The 14,875-nt window shown below is 41.8% G+C and overlaps 1 protein-coding gene across 1 annotated transcript in view; it reads left to right on the top strand.

The window, feature by feature from the left end:
* Nucleotides 1–416: 416 nt before the first annotated feature.
* The window catches only part of CHN2 (chimerin 2), a 158,175-nt gene continuing 143,716 nt past the window's right edge, over nucleotides 417–14,875 (top strand). Inside the window, exon 1 of the mRNA XM_084204400.1 lies at nucleotides 417–503. Within this exon, the coding sequence (XP_084060526.1) occupies nucleotides 455–503 (49 nt within the window). The 5' untranslated portion in view covers nucleotides 417–454. The remainder of the gene's footprint in view (nucleotides 504–14,875) is intronic.

Genomic DNA, 14,875 nt, shown 5'->3' with positions numbered 1-14,875 from the left:
CCGGCCGGCAGCGCCGCCGCTTCCTTTGTGTGCGTGAGGGGAGCTGCGGCGGGTCCCCCCGGCGGGCTGTCAGCGCTGCCCGCGAGGAGGCGGGGAAGGGAAGGGACGGGAAGGGAAGGGAGGAGGCGAGGGAAGGCGCTGGCAGGGCGGCTCTAGCGTCCCCGTCACAAGGTAAGCCCTGCTCCCCAGGGCGGAGAGAGGCGCTGGAAGCGCCGCGGGGCCTTTTGCCTGACCTGCCGAGCGGCTTCGCCCAGCCCCGGAGAGCGGCCGGCAGCGCCTCGGCGGGTCGCCGCCGCCTCCTGCTCCCCGGCGGCGCGGGGAGCCGAGCGCGGGCTGCGGCGGCGGCTCGGCGTGGCGCGGCTCCGGCACTTTGCGATGGGCTGGCGGCAGCGGCGGCCGGACAGCAGCGGGGGCCGACGCGGGGCTCGCAGCTAAGGGGCGAGGAGGAGGGACCATGGCCGCATCCAGTAACTCCAGTTTGTCCGGCTCGTCGGTTTCCTCCGGTAAGTTTCTCCAGCGAGCGCCGCATTTCTCCCCTCCCTCCATTTTAGCAGGGAGCTACCTGTCTGCAGAGAGCCTCGCCGTCCCGCTCGCCCCGACCGCGCCGCAGGCGCTCCCCGAGCCCCGCCGGGCTCTCCCCCGGGGCGGCGATGCCCCTGCCCGGGGTCGGCTGTCCCTCAGGCGGCGCCGGAGGGGGAAGCCGGGACGGGGGAAGAGCAGCGGGGCCCGGTTCGGCTCCCCGCCTCCCTGCCGTGCCTTTGTGCGGGGTGAGGGAGAGGGCAGCCCTGCGCCCGGCTCCCTCCTTGGGGGAGCAGCATCCCTCCTGGCTCGGGAAGGGGCGCGCCCGCGGCCCCCGCGCCTCCGCGGCCGGCGCGGTACCGAGGGCTCCCGGGAGCCGCGGGGCTTGGGGTGAGGAGGGCATTCAAAGACCAGCGCGCATCCTCTGCCGTGGTCCCCGCGGTACAGGACTGGCCCCGTATCGCGATCCGGCGCTTCGTGGTGCTCTGGGGCGGGCGGGGGTTGCCAGGCGTGCCACTTGGTGGGTGTTGTGGCATACCTCGCGTTTTCAGTACTTCTGCAGGACTGGGTATAATTAAATTCCCGATCCAGATTAAAAATGCTCCGGGTGTCGGACTGCCTCAGGGTTTCTGCCGCGGGTGTGAGGCGCTTGTGCCTGCTCTGGGCTTTGGCGATGCTGGGTGGGAGGCGGTGCGGTGCGGCGCTCTGCCCCGCTCACGGTGGGGGGCTGGCTGCGCTGCAGACCCGCAGGAGGGCAGAAAAGTTACGGTGCGTTTTTAACCCAGGCAGCCTAAAATTGAAAGCAGTGATACAAGAGTACCACTGCCTGCTGCTTAGCTCACGAGCAGTTACTGTAATATTTAAGTTATGAGAAATTGGCTGAGAGTAACATCCTGGCATTTCAGTGGGCTGAACGAGTAAATAGAAGCATGAACAACTTAGGGGTTCAAGGGACTTGTGACTCAGTGTTTTATTTGAGGTGCCAGACTGAGATTTTTAAGAGCATTTCTTAAACATAGCAATATGTGCTGTGAACAGCAGACAAGCTCCTCTGACTATCAATACAACTCTAGCAAAATATAAATAAATGTAAAGGCCAATGAGCAACTACGTTTTTTTTAAAGACAATGTATGTAACTTACACAACATGTTCTATGCCACTATTCCAGTGTTCAACACTTACAAACAGATATGAAGAAGGAACTAGGTCCTAAAAACATTTCTTTAACAGTTTTAACAAAAAAACACAAGCATTGCAAGCCCTTATTGCCTTGACTCAAAAGCACCTGGATGAAGTAGGCATGAGAAATTCTGCCTTGTGTTCACATTCGCAATGCAAGAGTTGCAAGACCAAAATGAAAATAAGCAAGAATCCAGCCAACTTTATGGCTTATTAGTGAAGGTACTCATCTGGGCAATGTGGTTTTATTTTATGCGTCATTTGTATATTTTTGCATCTAAGTTATGTGATAAAACCAGAAGCAACTTTAAAAGCCCAGACTGGAACCTGTGAGTCTCTTCCTTGGTGCTTTAACCATTAAGCTGCCAAAGCATGTCCCCAGCTTGGAGAAAGTGTGTAGCTCCCTTGCTCCATGAATCTCATGGTCTTTCTTGCATACTGCCCCTGTGCCTGTAGAAGAATACTGAATGCATCCCTCTGAATCCCTTCTGGCTTTACTAAATCTGGGTGTCAGGATCCTTCTTGTGAATTGAGAGATGTGCATCCCCTGCAGAGTTGGTTACATGCCTGAAATGCAGGGAAGAGTGGGAGTTCAGGTACATCCTTGGTGTGAGCAGTCGATGTCATCCAACTCCAGGTGGCCTCCTGCTCATCAGGTAAATCTAGCGCCAAAAATAACATCCAGCCAAAGAACTGAGATCTAGGCTTTAGCTGTACTTCATTAAAAGATGCACATCAGGAGTTGACACATGACAGTACCCTGCTTTGTATGAAGCCCTTAGCTATGGCCTACAAGGGTTTGTGGTTTGTCTTTTATTTTGTGTTTTTGCAAGCATGAACACAGCTGAGCCTTGGCCTATGCCTGAGGCTCTTAGGTGCCACAGTAGTACAACTAATAAATACTGTCAAGTATTTATTTTAAAAAGCAACTGAGTGACCTTGACTTTCATAACTTATGGCCTTGGAATGGTTTTTGGTTTTGTTCTAGTTTATTCAATCTATATTTCTTCTGTGCATATACTAACCAGCAGTTAAATTTGCTGCAGCATGATAAAGTTGCCAATATTAGCAGACACACCATATCTGACTACATGCAGCTGCATTCTGGCTGTCTGTGGTTTAAGTTCTCAGAACTCAGCAAGTCTTACAGCATTTTGTTTACATGGTCCAAACAAACAGTCTTGCCTTAATTTGGTAGAATTTGTATGTATGCTCAACATACCTTAGTTTGGTGGAATTCATATGTATGCTTAACATGCCAATATGAAGATTTCCAAATAGTGTAATTATTTCTATTCCACAAAATACAAATAATACAAAAAGGAAGTTATTTTTGAGGTTGATAGCAGAACACCATGCTGCAGAACCCAGCTCTACCACTACTTATTAATGCTGCCAAAGCTTGAGAATGTGTTACTACAAGTGACCATTTGTGATGTAGCATTTCTGCTTCAATTCCTGCCAATTCATGTCAATGAGAAAGCTAAACAGTTCAAATATATTTATTGGGAGGAAGCTGCCCAAGAATTTTATGGTGTAGATATTCTGCTTGCCCACTTATATTTCTGTCAATGTACAAGTGGGATTTACAGTGTTCACTTGATCTTGTGTTGCATTAAAGGTGAGAATCTGGTTATGTTCTGGAGTGGTTTTTTATAAGCACTACCTGCCCAGTGCCATGGCAGGGTGGTGAGCTGTAGCTGCTGTACAGATGGGGAGCTAACATGCGTGGAGGGCTACGGCTTCAACTGTCCACTGATGGTAAAGCAAATATTCTTACTTAGGAGGCTGCTGCTCCTTGGATTTCACAGCTGGAGGACCAATCCCTCCTTCAGAGCTTGTGTCTGTGGTCTGTGTGCTCATCTCAAGAGCCACTGTGAGGCTGCTAATTATAGGTTCGATAATATTAGGTTCTTGTTACAGGCCCCATCTGACAGAAGCCTATGAAGGACTTTTTTCAGTAAGCTGGCACTCGCTGGTAACAAAATCTACAGGAGAGCCATGGGTATTTGTATTGTATTTCTTCATATATCATTTCTTCAAGCTCTCTGCTTTTGGTAACAGAACTTAAGCTGCCCTGACTACCAGCCGTTGTGTTTGAAGTGGCTGGGGGATAAAGAAGGGTAATATTCTGGGGGAAGAAGGGGGCATGGTAAGCAATTGCATTAAGTGTTCTTTTTTGGACCTTAGATAAATCTGCACATGGTATAAAAAGCTGATATTATAATTACTTCCACTGGGAATTCTACTTTACTTTCCTGTAATCTCTTCTTTAACACATACCCAGGTGATCTATTAGCCGTATTCACTGCAAACCCCTAAATTTTGCTCTTCTCCCAAGATGAAGCGCTGATTTAACTGCAAGCAGCATCTTTTCTCTTTCTCCTATCCTCTAAAGAAAACTGTGCATGTTTTTATGCTTTCCTTCATTCTGCAGTCTCCTTAAAATAGACATTCCCTTGCCAGTGCCCATCTTAGTCTTGACCCTTATTCTCACTCATTATAACCTTTCTTTTTAAAAACTTCTTTGCTCTTACTGAAACTGCTCGGCTTTTTCCTGGCAAACAATCCACCTTTCCCACTCTGTAGCTAGCTGCCTCCAGTTTCCTCCACCCAGTAGCCAAATACTGATTATACAGAACTGATGAACTTGAGACTCGACTTTCTGGAATGTAAATAGAAGCCTGAGTGAAGAGACCTTTGTGGCTGTGCCTGCTTTGCTTCTCAAAGAAGCAAGAAATGCAGTATGTTTCCCACCTAGGCTCAGTGCAGTGGTATTTCTAGGCACTGTACTTCTTCGTGCAGTTGTGCCATCCAAAGTTAGTACCATGTGGCCATAAATGCCAGCTGGCTTTTAAAGCTGCCATTCTGCTTGAGAAGTCTTGTGCCAGATACCCTCCCTGTGGCAGGTGGATAGGTTAGATGGCTTGGGCTGTCTGTCAGGGAAGGGTCCACACCGAAGGTAAATGCAAATACAAGCCTGATAAATGATAATGTGTAACCAGGCTGCCTCCGACAGCAGGACTCAGACTGTGCCAAAACCTTTGCATGAGCCTGAGCCTGTGCTGTGAGAGTGGCAACACTGCAGGAATTCAGGTGAGAACCCAAGGCAAATATGTAAATGCATGTGCCAGCCTACCCAGTATTTTGTTTCTTCTTTGAGCTCCAAAGACAACTTTGCAGGTGTTAGGCTGAAGGGATAGCTCAGCACCTTTCTGCTTCTCTTCTGAATTGGTCCTTCTTCTTGTGCTGTAAGCATTTTGAGTAGTACCTGTCAGTAGAGCAGGTGATGGACTTAAAACACATAGGCAAGCTTTCTGCTACAGGCCGAGAAGGGCTTTGTGTTTTGTCATGCATTTTTACTTTTCAGCTGGGTCCACTGCTCTAATGAGAGGTAGCTGCTTCTACCCCCAGTCCTCTCTTTTTGCAAACTCAAATACCGTATAGAAGACTGTTACAAAGTAAAGTCACTGATTATTGATAGTATTTTTTTTAATTGAAAATAAAACATTTTTCTGTCCCCAAGCCCAGAGGAAAAGGCCTTTAAGTATCATTTAAGAGCTGATCCTTATTAATTAATAATTAATTTTATGGTTCATAAACTAATACTTGCAATAAATTGAAAGGCAGCAAATTGTTAGGTTTTCTAAAATAAATGAGCATGAGTTGTTTAAAGAAAGCATAGTTCTCAACTGTGGGTTTTTACACACCCTCTACTTTTTGAGAAGGATTAAAATATGCTTATCAAGGGAAGAAAAATCTTTGATGGTTCTAGTGACTTAACAAGGTCAAAATAAAATATTAAAGGCTCATGACTCTCTGGGGGTCATGAAGGTGCTATGATGTGAAATAGAGAGATATATTATAAAAATGAAAGTCAACATGGACCGATTTTAATTAAGATGCAAGCAAGTGGGAAGAAATGAAATTACTATTGTACAGAGATTCAGAGAGATTCTAATTGGGAAAAAGATTAGTCAATGAAAATAGATGTTTATTCTTAATGATTTAATAGAAATAGTGTTGTGAAAGTGGCACATGAAAGCTATTGAAATCATGCTGTCATTATGCTGATAAGGTGCTGCTTTTGATTTTTAAAAGGGCAATAATGTTTTTTTTTAATTTCTGTTCCTCATGCCAAGCTTCTGCTGGCCAGGGTGTTCTTGCTCTAAATTAAAGCTGAAGTCTTTTGTATCTGATGATTACAAAGAACTCACCATTCTTATTAAAAATAATAAAAATTCAAAAGGGAAAAAATGCATAGTACTCTATTCTGATGTAGTGATTGATTCAACAGTTAGTTACCAACCATGTAGGCTGTGGTTATTGAGAATAAAATAGCCTGGAAACTGGTACAATGCTTGTCTGCTTCACAATTTAGCTTATAAGCACTCATGCTCTGTAAAGCAAAAGTCTTGTTCTTCTTAGGGATCTGCCTGTCTCACAGACATATGTGGAGGATCAGGTGAGCAGTCTTTCATGCTGTCATGCTGATGACCTTTTTGGACATCCGTTCCATTGGAGTTCTTGCCTCCTGTCTGATGGTTCCAAGGAAGCTTACATATGCCAAATGCTGAGTGACTGTGGGCAGGAATATTTTTACATTGGTGAATGTTATAATGAGGTCTCTCACATCCCTGTGTCCCTAATGTTTTACATGTCTGAAATCATAATGGTTGGGCTACTGTGGTACATAGGTAAGTCCTAAACCTTGGGTTTTAGACAAAAATATTAAACCTTTTTTCAAAGTTGATTTGTTGATATACATACCTTTGGCTAAAGGGCAGCACTGGCTGGACTGGCCTCGCTGACAGCATTGAATGCTGGCAGAAGCTGTTCCCATGCTGGGGACCCAGTCTGTTGTCACTCGTTCTTCTCTTCTCCCAAAGGAAGAGATACTGAGGAGATTAAATATTTGGAGAACTCTGTGTTAGGGAATGGCACATTTATATTGCATGAAAAAGCTTTTGTTGCAGGGAAATGTAGCAGGATTTATACAAGAAGCTATAAATCTGAAATTCTATAAATATCACATTTTTTACAGGTGTATCACAGTTTGCCTAAGAATGATACAGTATCTAGTGTAAATGTATAGTTTTAACTGCTATGAATAATGACCCATTCTTGCTGTCTTTTTCTGACCTTTGATTATGAGAATGTAAATTTGAATGTTGCATTTGGAGGTGGTTATTACCAACTATGAATCATGCAGAATTCAGCAATAATTGCTTCATCACCCTGTTTTACTCAGCAATAGTCTAAATCCTAGGGCTGGAGGGTGAGCGTATCCCTGCAGAAGGGAACTGATGTTGCAATAGTGCTCTCATAACATTAACACACTTCAAAGTTTGCCAATGAAACTTGACAGTGCAAGCTGATGTACTTAGTAAGGTAAGGAGAGGTTAAAGGGTTTTTAAAATTCAGAAGAATACACAAGTATCACATGCCTTGCTTCTGGTATTATTGATCAAGGTCATCACAAAAGAATCAGTTCAGTAAATATGATATCTGTTCTGATGATATCTTTATCAGGCAGTCCAATTCCACGGAGACAAAGTGTTTTCAGTGTGGTACTATTACTGACAGTGTAGAAAGTACCAGGTGGGGACTGTCTTATCATCACTAAATCACATATCACCTGCTGTGACCTGTGTGTCACGTCACATTTCTCAGTTTCTTCTCACTAGCTTGTCATGTAGCTATGCTTCTCCTTCCTTCTCTTCTTCTTGTTGGCTGCTTAAACATCACTTGTAGCTTTTAGATGAAGTGGTGTGTTTGTGGTGTTATACTTTTTATTTCATCACAGAACAAAAATGGATGTTAGGAGAGATGGAGATCTCAGTGTGTAAATGCGGCTCAGTTGTTGAGCAGATGTTTAATTGCTAAAAATTTGTCTTATCTTGACAGATCAAATGGTTCAATGTTTGGCTTCATGTCTGGCAAGGAAGAAAAATGACAAGTACACATCATGTAAAGGTATTTGGGGCACAGCAATTGCAAAGGCAGGCAGAAGTTCCCCAGCAGTGTGCTATGTGCCAGAGGATGTGTGCTGTGGTCAAAAGCAAAAGAAGCCTAAGAGCTCTTTCAGCATTAAGTTTGCCATCAAAAGTTATGGATATTTGCTGTCATATTTTTCTGCTGTCTGAAGCTGCTCTGATTCCACCTGAATTCCCCAATAAATTAAATCAGATTGCCCCAAAGGAAAGAGGAAAGGATAGGGGGATCATGAGAGAACCAGACTCTCAATTTTGTGAAAGACACATAAAATTCTCAATTTTCAGCTTCTCCAAGGCGTTGACATGGTTGCTGTTAAAGCCAGTTGAGTGGCACTTTTTGTGCGGCTGAACCCTACCTTTCTGTGCATGTAGCACCTGTGATATTTTGTCACATTCCACAGTGCTGTGGCTGCACAGACAGTGCCAGCCCTTGTGTGTCCCATTTTTAAGCAGTTACAGTGTGTGTAAGCATGTGTAACCTAATAGCAAACCAGATCCTCTCCTGGTGTTGAGGGTTAGGCGCTGCCTAGAACAAACACATAACTGTGAACCTCTTTGGCATGGAAAAATAGAGGTGCTGGTGGCTGACCTGGGCTGTTAGCACATTTAGATACCTTTGCAGGAGAAAGATCCATCTGCTGCTGTTAAGCACAATGAGAGCAGCCCTGCCTGAAGTCCTTGAGCTGTATGTGAGCTGGGAAGCTGGTGAAATATGTACGCTATAAAGCTGCTGTATTCTTTAACAGTTCCTTATGTATCTGCTGATAGTCACTGTGGGAGATAATCTACTGATCTGACCTGACGTCGCCGTTCTTATCCGTCGGGCTGGTAGAGCTACTGCTGCTGAGTCAGCACACCTTTCTTCTAGGTCCTGAGTTCTACAGCAAAGGGCTCCTAAAAGAGAGGAAAAATTGGGGGCAAGTTTAAAATATGGAATGCTGATGTTATGGTTTGCAGGTTAAAAACAAAACCAAAAGCTGCACCTGTGTTACGAGAGACCTGATAGGAAAATCTTACTAATGATGTGCTGTATTGAAAAGTATATAAATTTGTCTCTTTCTTCTTTTGATTGAAAGGCTTTTTCCCTCTTCTCCTTTGCCTTGTGAATACATGAACCAGCTGGATTTATGATCCAGCTACAGCTGGATCACATTTCATTCTTACTGATTCCAATATTAAGGCTAGCAATTAATGAACTTTCAAGAGCTAGAACAGAATTTTTCAAATACGGTTCCTCAAAGCTCCAAGATTTAGGGCTTTACAAAACAACTGAATGTTGCAATCAAATTTTTGTGATTCACAGAAGTGTAATAAAGCTAAATAAATTATTTGTAGAAGACTTGGTTTGTTGATGAAAAACCCTTTATGAAGACAAGGTGTTAAGTCTTGACCCTTCAAGCTGCTTTGGCCCTTCTGTTCCCACTTGATTGAGTTAGTAAATCAGCAGCTACTAGATGGGGTAGCTGCTTTTCTGAGTATTTTCATGCAGTTTCCATTAAAGTAACATCTGCTGTTAGGATGGGACAAATTATTATAAGCTATGTGGTAAAACTCCCCTCATCCAAGTACATAACTTATTTAATATTAAATTGATTATATATATATATATATATATATATATATATATATATAAAACATGTCTGTTCATTGGTGATGAATTTCCAAAGATTATGTACAAGACTTAAATTATATGTAATTTCTATAAATACCTGCTTCTTGAGGGAGCATACTCTCCATAACTCTTGACCTTCTGCCAGGCAAACCAAGATGATGGACGGCTTTTAGCGTCATGATGTGATAGCTCTCTATTTGTTTTATTTTGCAACCTGAGGCATGTGGTTAGACTGTTTCATGTTGACAAATGTATTTACCGAAAGAATATTGAACCCTTTGATGTCTTAACAAAAAATGGATCGACTAATTTCAATTCTAAGATTCCTCATGCTCCTTCATCTCTAGTGTATTGGTGTATGTTGAAAATTTTGCTCAAGTTTAGAGATAACTATAAGTAATGAAATAGAGCTGACTGTCATGGATGAAATTTAAGGCTGGAAGATATATTAAGTCATGGAAATAGCAATTGACAGGTGTGCTTTTTTCTCCTGTTCCATTATGACACTAAAACCAACATTAAATCAGTAAGCCATTGAGAAATAAAGTTAGCTGAAGGATGGAGGTAAGAGATGCTATACTGGTGAGTATTCACAAAGTTACATAGACAAAAAAAAAAAAAACGTTTTTAGTTTGGTTGTACAGAAAGAAGAATAAGGATCCTGAACTCTCTTTACAATACAGGTTGCTGTATCAGCCCATGTTATTTACCAGGGTGGGAATGTATGGTTTTTTTATGTAGAATTGCTGGTCATTTTGGTAGTGGATGAGTACACTAAGCATGGGAGAGAGAAAGCCTGGTACAAAGTGTTGAATGCTGGGTTCAGGCCTTACCTGGTGTTTCTGAGTGTGCCCATGAACAGATGAGCTCTAAAGCATAGCATCAATCCCTGGCCACAAAAGCTTAGGCTGCAGCCCCTTTTCCTCCAACTGAAACAACAGATGTCTGTCAAAGTGAAGAATTATCCTGTGCTGTGGTAGCAATTTGGGTATACATGTGATACAATAGCATTTCTATGGTACAAAGTTTCAGGGTTTTATGGAACTCTCCAAGAGCTGCATTTCCATCCACGCAGTGCCTGGAGTGACCACTGTGGTGGTTTTCCCTATAGCAGTTTGAGTGATTTCTCCTGTAATTTGAAGAAGTACTGTGAATACATGAGGTTTTCTGGGCATGCTGTTGGGTAGCATGGCTGGCTAGCATTTTTGCACACTGCTAAACAGTTGTTTTATTTCCTTTCAGAATTGATGGATTAGTTCCTTCAATAAGCTCCAAGAAAGAAAACCCATGAAACTCTCCTCCCAAATCCATTACATTGCCTTATACCATTGATTTTAAAAATAAATCTGAAGAAATGAAGTATAAGTACAAAACCAGAGTTAAGTGTATTATTTTTAATGATTAATGTAACAGTAAATCTTTAAGCACTGGCAACTTAAGAAATCAACACATAGTGTGTGATTTCCTCTAGCACTACAAAATATGGCAAATGTGTACAGGTTATATATGGGCTTGTTTGCACATGAAAGCTATTTTCAAAAAAGATTGTAAGAGCTGTACTGAAAAAAATATTTACAGACATGGAAATATTATGGAATAGTTTGAAATAGTTTGAATATTATTGGATAGTTATGAAATATTCTGGAACAGCTATTCCTGAACATTGTTCAGTTATGTTATAGTAATGTAGATCATTGACTTAAAAGGTGTAGAAATACAGGATTAATTATACTCATTTGTTGAATAACACTAAGCTTCTCATCTTTCATTTTCCTTTCTGCTGGATGCATTCTTGGAAGCTCACTGCTCAATTTTTTCAGAGACAGAATGCATTTATGGCATCAGAAATTTAAAACTGAACCTACCATTTTCAAGGGTTTTTTTTTCTCCTTTTATTTAGTTTTGTGTTGTTTAGCCCAGGAGATGGTCACATGATGGTTTAACTATAAAAGGATGAAACTAAGATAAAGATGATTAATTTCAGAGTAAGAGCTTGCTAAACAAAACAGGTCATTATTAGGTAGAAGTGTTCATAGGCATGTGAGAGGTGCAGGCAGAGCTGGAAGTCTACTTTGCTGAATGTTGTTGAACAGGATATTATAATTACTACTGTATCATTTATGCTGACAATACACTTATATAGAAATCAGGTGAAAAAGCCACAGAGAAGTTGGTAACTATAAATATAGAATAAATGCCTGTTGGGAGAACAAAAATCTTGTAATTTGAAAAATGCTAGGAGCATGAGGGTAGTGTGTGTAAACTACAGTTGAAATGGTGAAGAACTGGCACACTTTTGCTAATGACATGTATCAAAATGTGTGTGTATGTTTAAGAAACTAAAAGGAATGAGAATGTTTAGAAAAGTAGCAGAAATTTGCTCCCCACGCCCCGCATGCCATTTCTCCTTTAATTCTGTTAACCGAGGAGAAGGAGGCACATTTTCTCTAAAGAGTCACTGCAGAGAACTTTGGCTTGTGGAAAACCTTTTCTGTCTTGTGTTTGTTTTAGATCCTTTGATCTCTTTTGGTTTGATGACTGTGTGTCATCACTTGGTGTTACAATTGCTTCCTCTTGCTCAGATGTGACAGTAATAAATACATTCACTGAAAAGTGTAATTTAAAATTTATATTATTCACAGTTATTGGCAAGCACTGTAGCCTAAGTGATGAAAATGAGGGAGAGTCTGGGTCAGGTTGATTTTTTAAAAAATAACTTATTTGACTTATCAATATGCATAATAAGCTTATGAAAATAGACTTTTCAAAAATTAAGTAAGAAAAAACTCAATATAAAATGATTGGAAGTGTAATTGAGTAGTGTAATTTACTTTCACTTTACAGGAAAAGGCTTTCAGCTCCACCTCTTAAGCAGCTTTAGAAAATGGCACACTGACTCCTGGCAGGAGTGTATTGATTGAAAGTGTCCAAAGCATCTAGAAAACCTAAGTGTACATAAATTTGTCTGAAAGGGATGTGTTTTATAAAAGAAAACTCCATCACTGTCTAGGGTTTGTAAGAAGTATATTAACTTCAAAAGTGCCGGAAATACTATAATATATAATTAAAAGCCTGGTAACAGCAGGATTTCTTTAAAAACTCTTTTTTTCATCACCCTGTAAATACTTAACTAATCTTCACAGCACCTGTTTCACGACTGGGAAGAGATTAAGCAGAAAAATGGAACTACTCAGCTACTATCATGAATAAAATGAAAGTCTAAATAGAAAAAAAATAGAAGATTAATCAGGAAACATTCTTTGTTCATCGGCAAATGAATTGCAGTCCCTCCTCAGACCTCATATAAAGGATGTATTTTTCCCCCCATTCATATTGTTTACCTTATTTTGGTTTTGTGTAATAGTGTGTCCTAATTTGTCTTACACATTTTTGGTTCTCTTTATTAAATCACTTTACGACATGTTTTGTGTCAGTAAAGTTTAGATAGATTGCTTTTTGTTTATTTCTCCTTTCTCACATGTACTGTCTTCCCCCAGATGTAAAGCTTTTCTATGCTTAGGGTTGGGGTTAGGTAGACTTATGCTTAAACCAGTTAAGTAACTGCAAGAGATGTCAATCACATGAACAGTGTTATCCTGGATTTATGTTCTAACAGTTCCTTAGTCTGATGCTGACTTTCCACATCCTTGATGATCAGACTGTTCCAGAGTAAACATTTCAGAACAGATTTATTCACTGCTACGTACTTAAGGAAGTTGGTGCTGTTCATTTCTGGGGCTGTGGAGCACCATTTGGAATAGCAGCTGCTGAGGTAACGATTTGGACATGTCCTCTACCATCCTTGAAAGGAGAAACATCGTGGGCGCACAAAACCTTTCCAAAATATCAACGACATGCAAGCCTGAAAGCATTTGCATATTTTAGTTTAACAGATTTTTTTCCCACCATGAATGTGTTTATCTTGCTTGCAGATACTGAGTCTGTTTGTGCGATGTCGAGCAGGAATGACTTCAGGACTGTTTGTATATCTAGAGCTCCCATACGCTCAAGAGCAAGGCCATTTTCTTTCTGATTACCTGCCAGGTTGGGACAAACTTAAAGAAATATGATCTTATGGGTAAGACTTAGTAGTCAGCTCAGTTTACTGTATCCTGTGATTTATTGGAGCCTGCAGTCCATGTAATGGGAGATGCCAGCTCTCATTTGAGGGAAATCTGGGAAAGAATGAGAAACTCATCTCCAGGCCTGTACCAAATTTCTGAAATGCTGGGGAAAAAAGAGCTTTGTAGTAAGGTTATTACTTGAAACCAAACCAAATTTTACACCAGCCTGTCTTCATCCCGTGGCTCCTCCAAAAACAGCCAGATCTTCACCCTTCTGTCTAGTAAACACACCAGTGTTTACAATCTGCAATCCTAAGGGACCAGACCTTGGGGACAATGAGCTGGGTCCTTCCATCAGAGAGTCTGCCTGTAAGTGTTCTATGAGAAGTTCTAGCAGTTGACCTGTCAGAGCAGTGTTCAGTTCCTGGCAGTGAAAAGGGAATCAAACCAGATCCGCTACTAAATGTCTGAATCTGAGGTGCTACTGTGGGGTTTATATCGTCAGGGGTATATTTCCTTTGGACAGGCTTAGTAAGAGGAATATAAAAATCAGCCTTGCACTGGTACCTGTATGAGGAGACTGTCTCTAACCCTCTGCAGAACTTTGTCAAAATGTCTTGCTCATGCTGGCCCTTGCTCTCCCTACCTTTGGAAATAGTAGAATAAATGTATGAGAAGGCAGGTGAGCCAAAAAAGGTATGAAGAGGGACAAACAAAATTCCTGTGAGATGACTGTCTCCATTCTGTTTTCCCTGTTCTGGGTCCCTTTGCAGGATATTAGGCTGTGCTGGGCAGCTGGCTGTAGCACAGGAGACAGAACAGCCACTGGAGCTTGTTTGTGTAGGAAGAGCTGCAGCAGTGGCCACAGGCTCAGCTGCAGCTCCGTGTCCTCCTTCCACCTGAGCCACCAGCCAGTGCTGCATAAGGATAGGAAAAATGCATGGAGTAAACTCCTGCAGGATATTCCACTGGCACCCAGAAATCTGTGTCTTGGGAACTTCCTGAGACAAAAAGCTGGGCTACGAAGTTTAACATATATTTTTTTATTCTTGTATTTGATGCCATGAATTTGGTCAGTTGTTATGTAGACCCATGTAAACTTTGAACATCCTGTGAGGAAGAGCTCCAGGCACTGAATGTGTTGTGAAAAAGGATGCCTTTCTGATGCTTTTGAACTCATATGGCTAATTTTATTTCATACACTGTACTGCTTTTATTTCACTAAACAGTAAAAATTGATTTTCTTATACATGTGTGAAATCTGAAGCAGCATAAGGCTCTTTATCATTATGCCACCATCAACTCTTTTCTAGCCTGAAGAGTGAGAGGGGACTCAAGCAATCCTTGTTTGGAGTAGCCTACCTGTCTGGTCATCTACATTTATTACTCTTTTCCTGTCCTCAGTTAATCCTATAAAAATGGACCAGAAATGAAAACAGTCATCATGCGATAAATGCATTTTATATTTATTCCACTGAAGTCAGGATGTGTTCTTGGTTCCTTA

This window comes from Fringilla coelebs, assembly GCF_963513975.1.
Source record: "Fringilla coelebs genome assembly, chromosome: 1".
NCBI lineage: Eukaryota > Metazoa > Chordata > Aves > Passeriformes > Fringillidae > Fringilla > Fringilla coelebs.
This window is presented reverse-complemented; position numbering and strand designations above follow the sequence as displayed.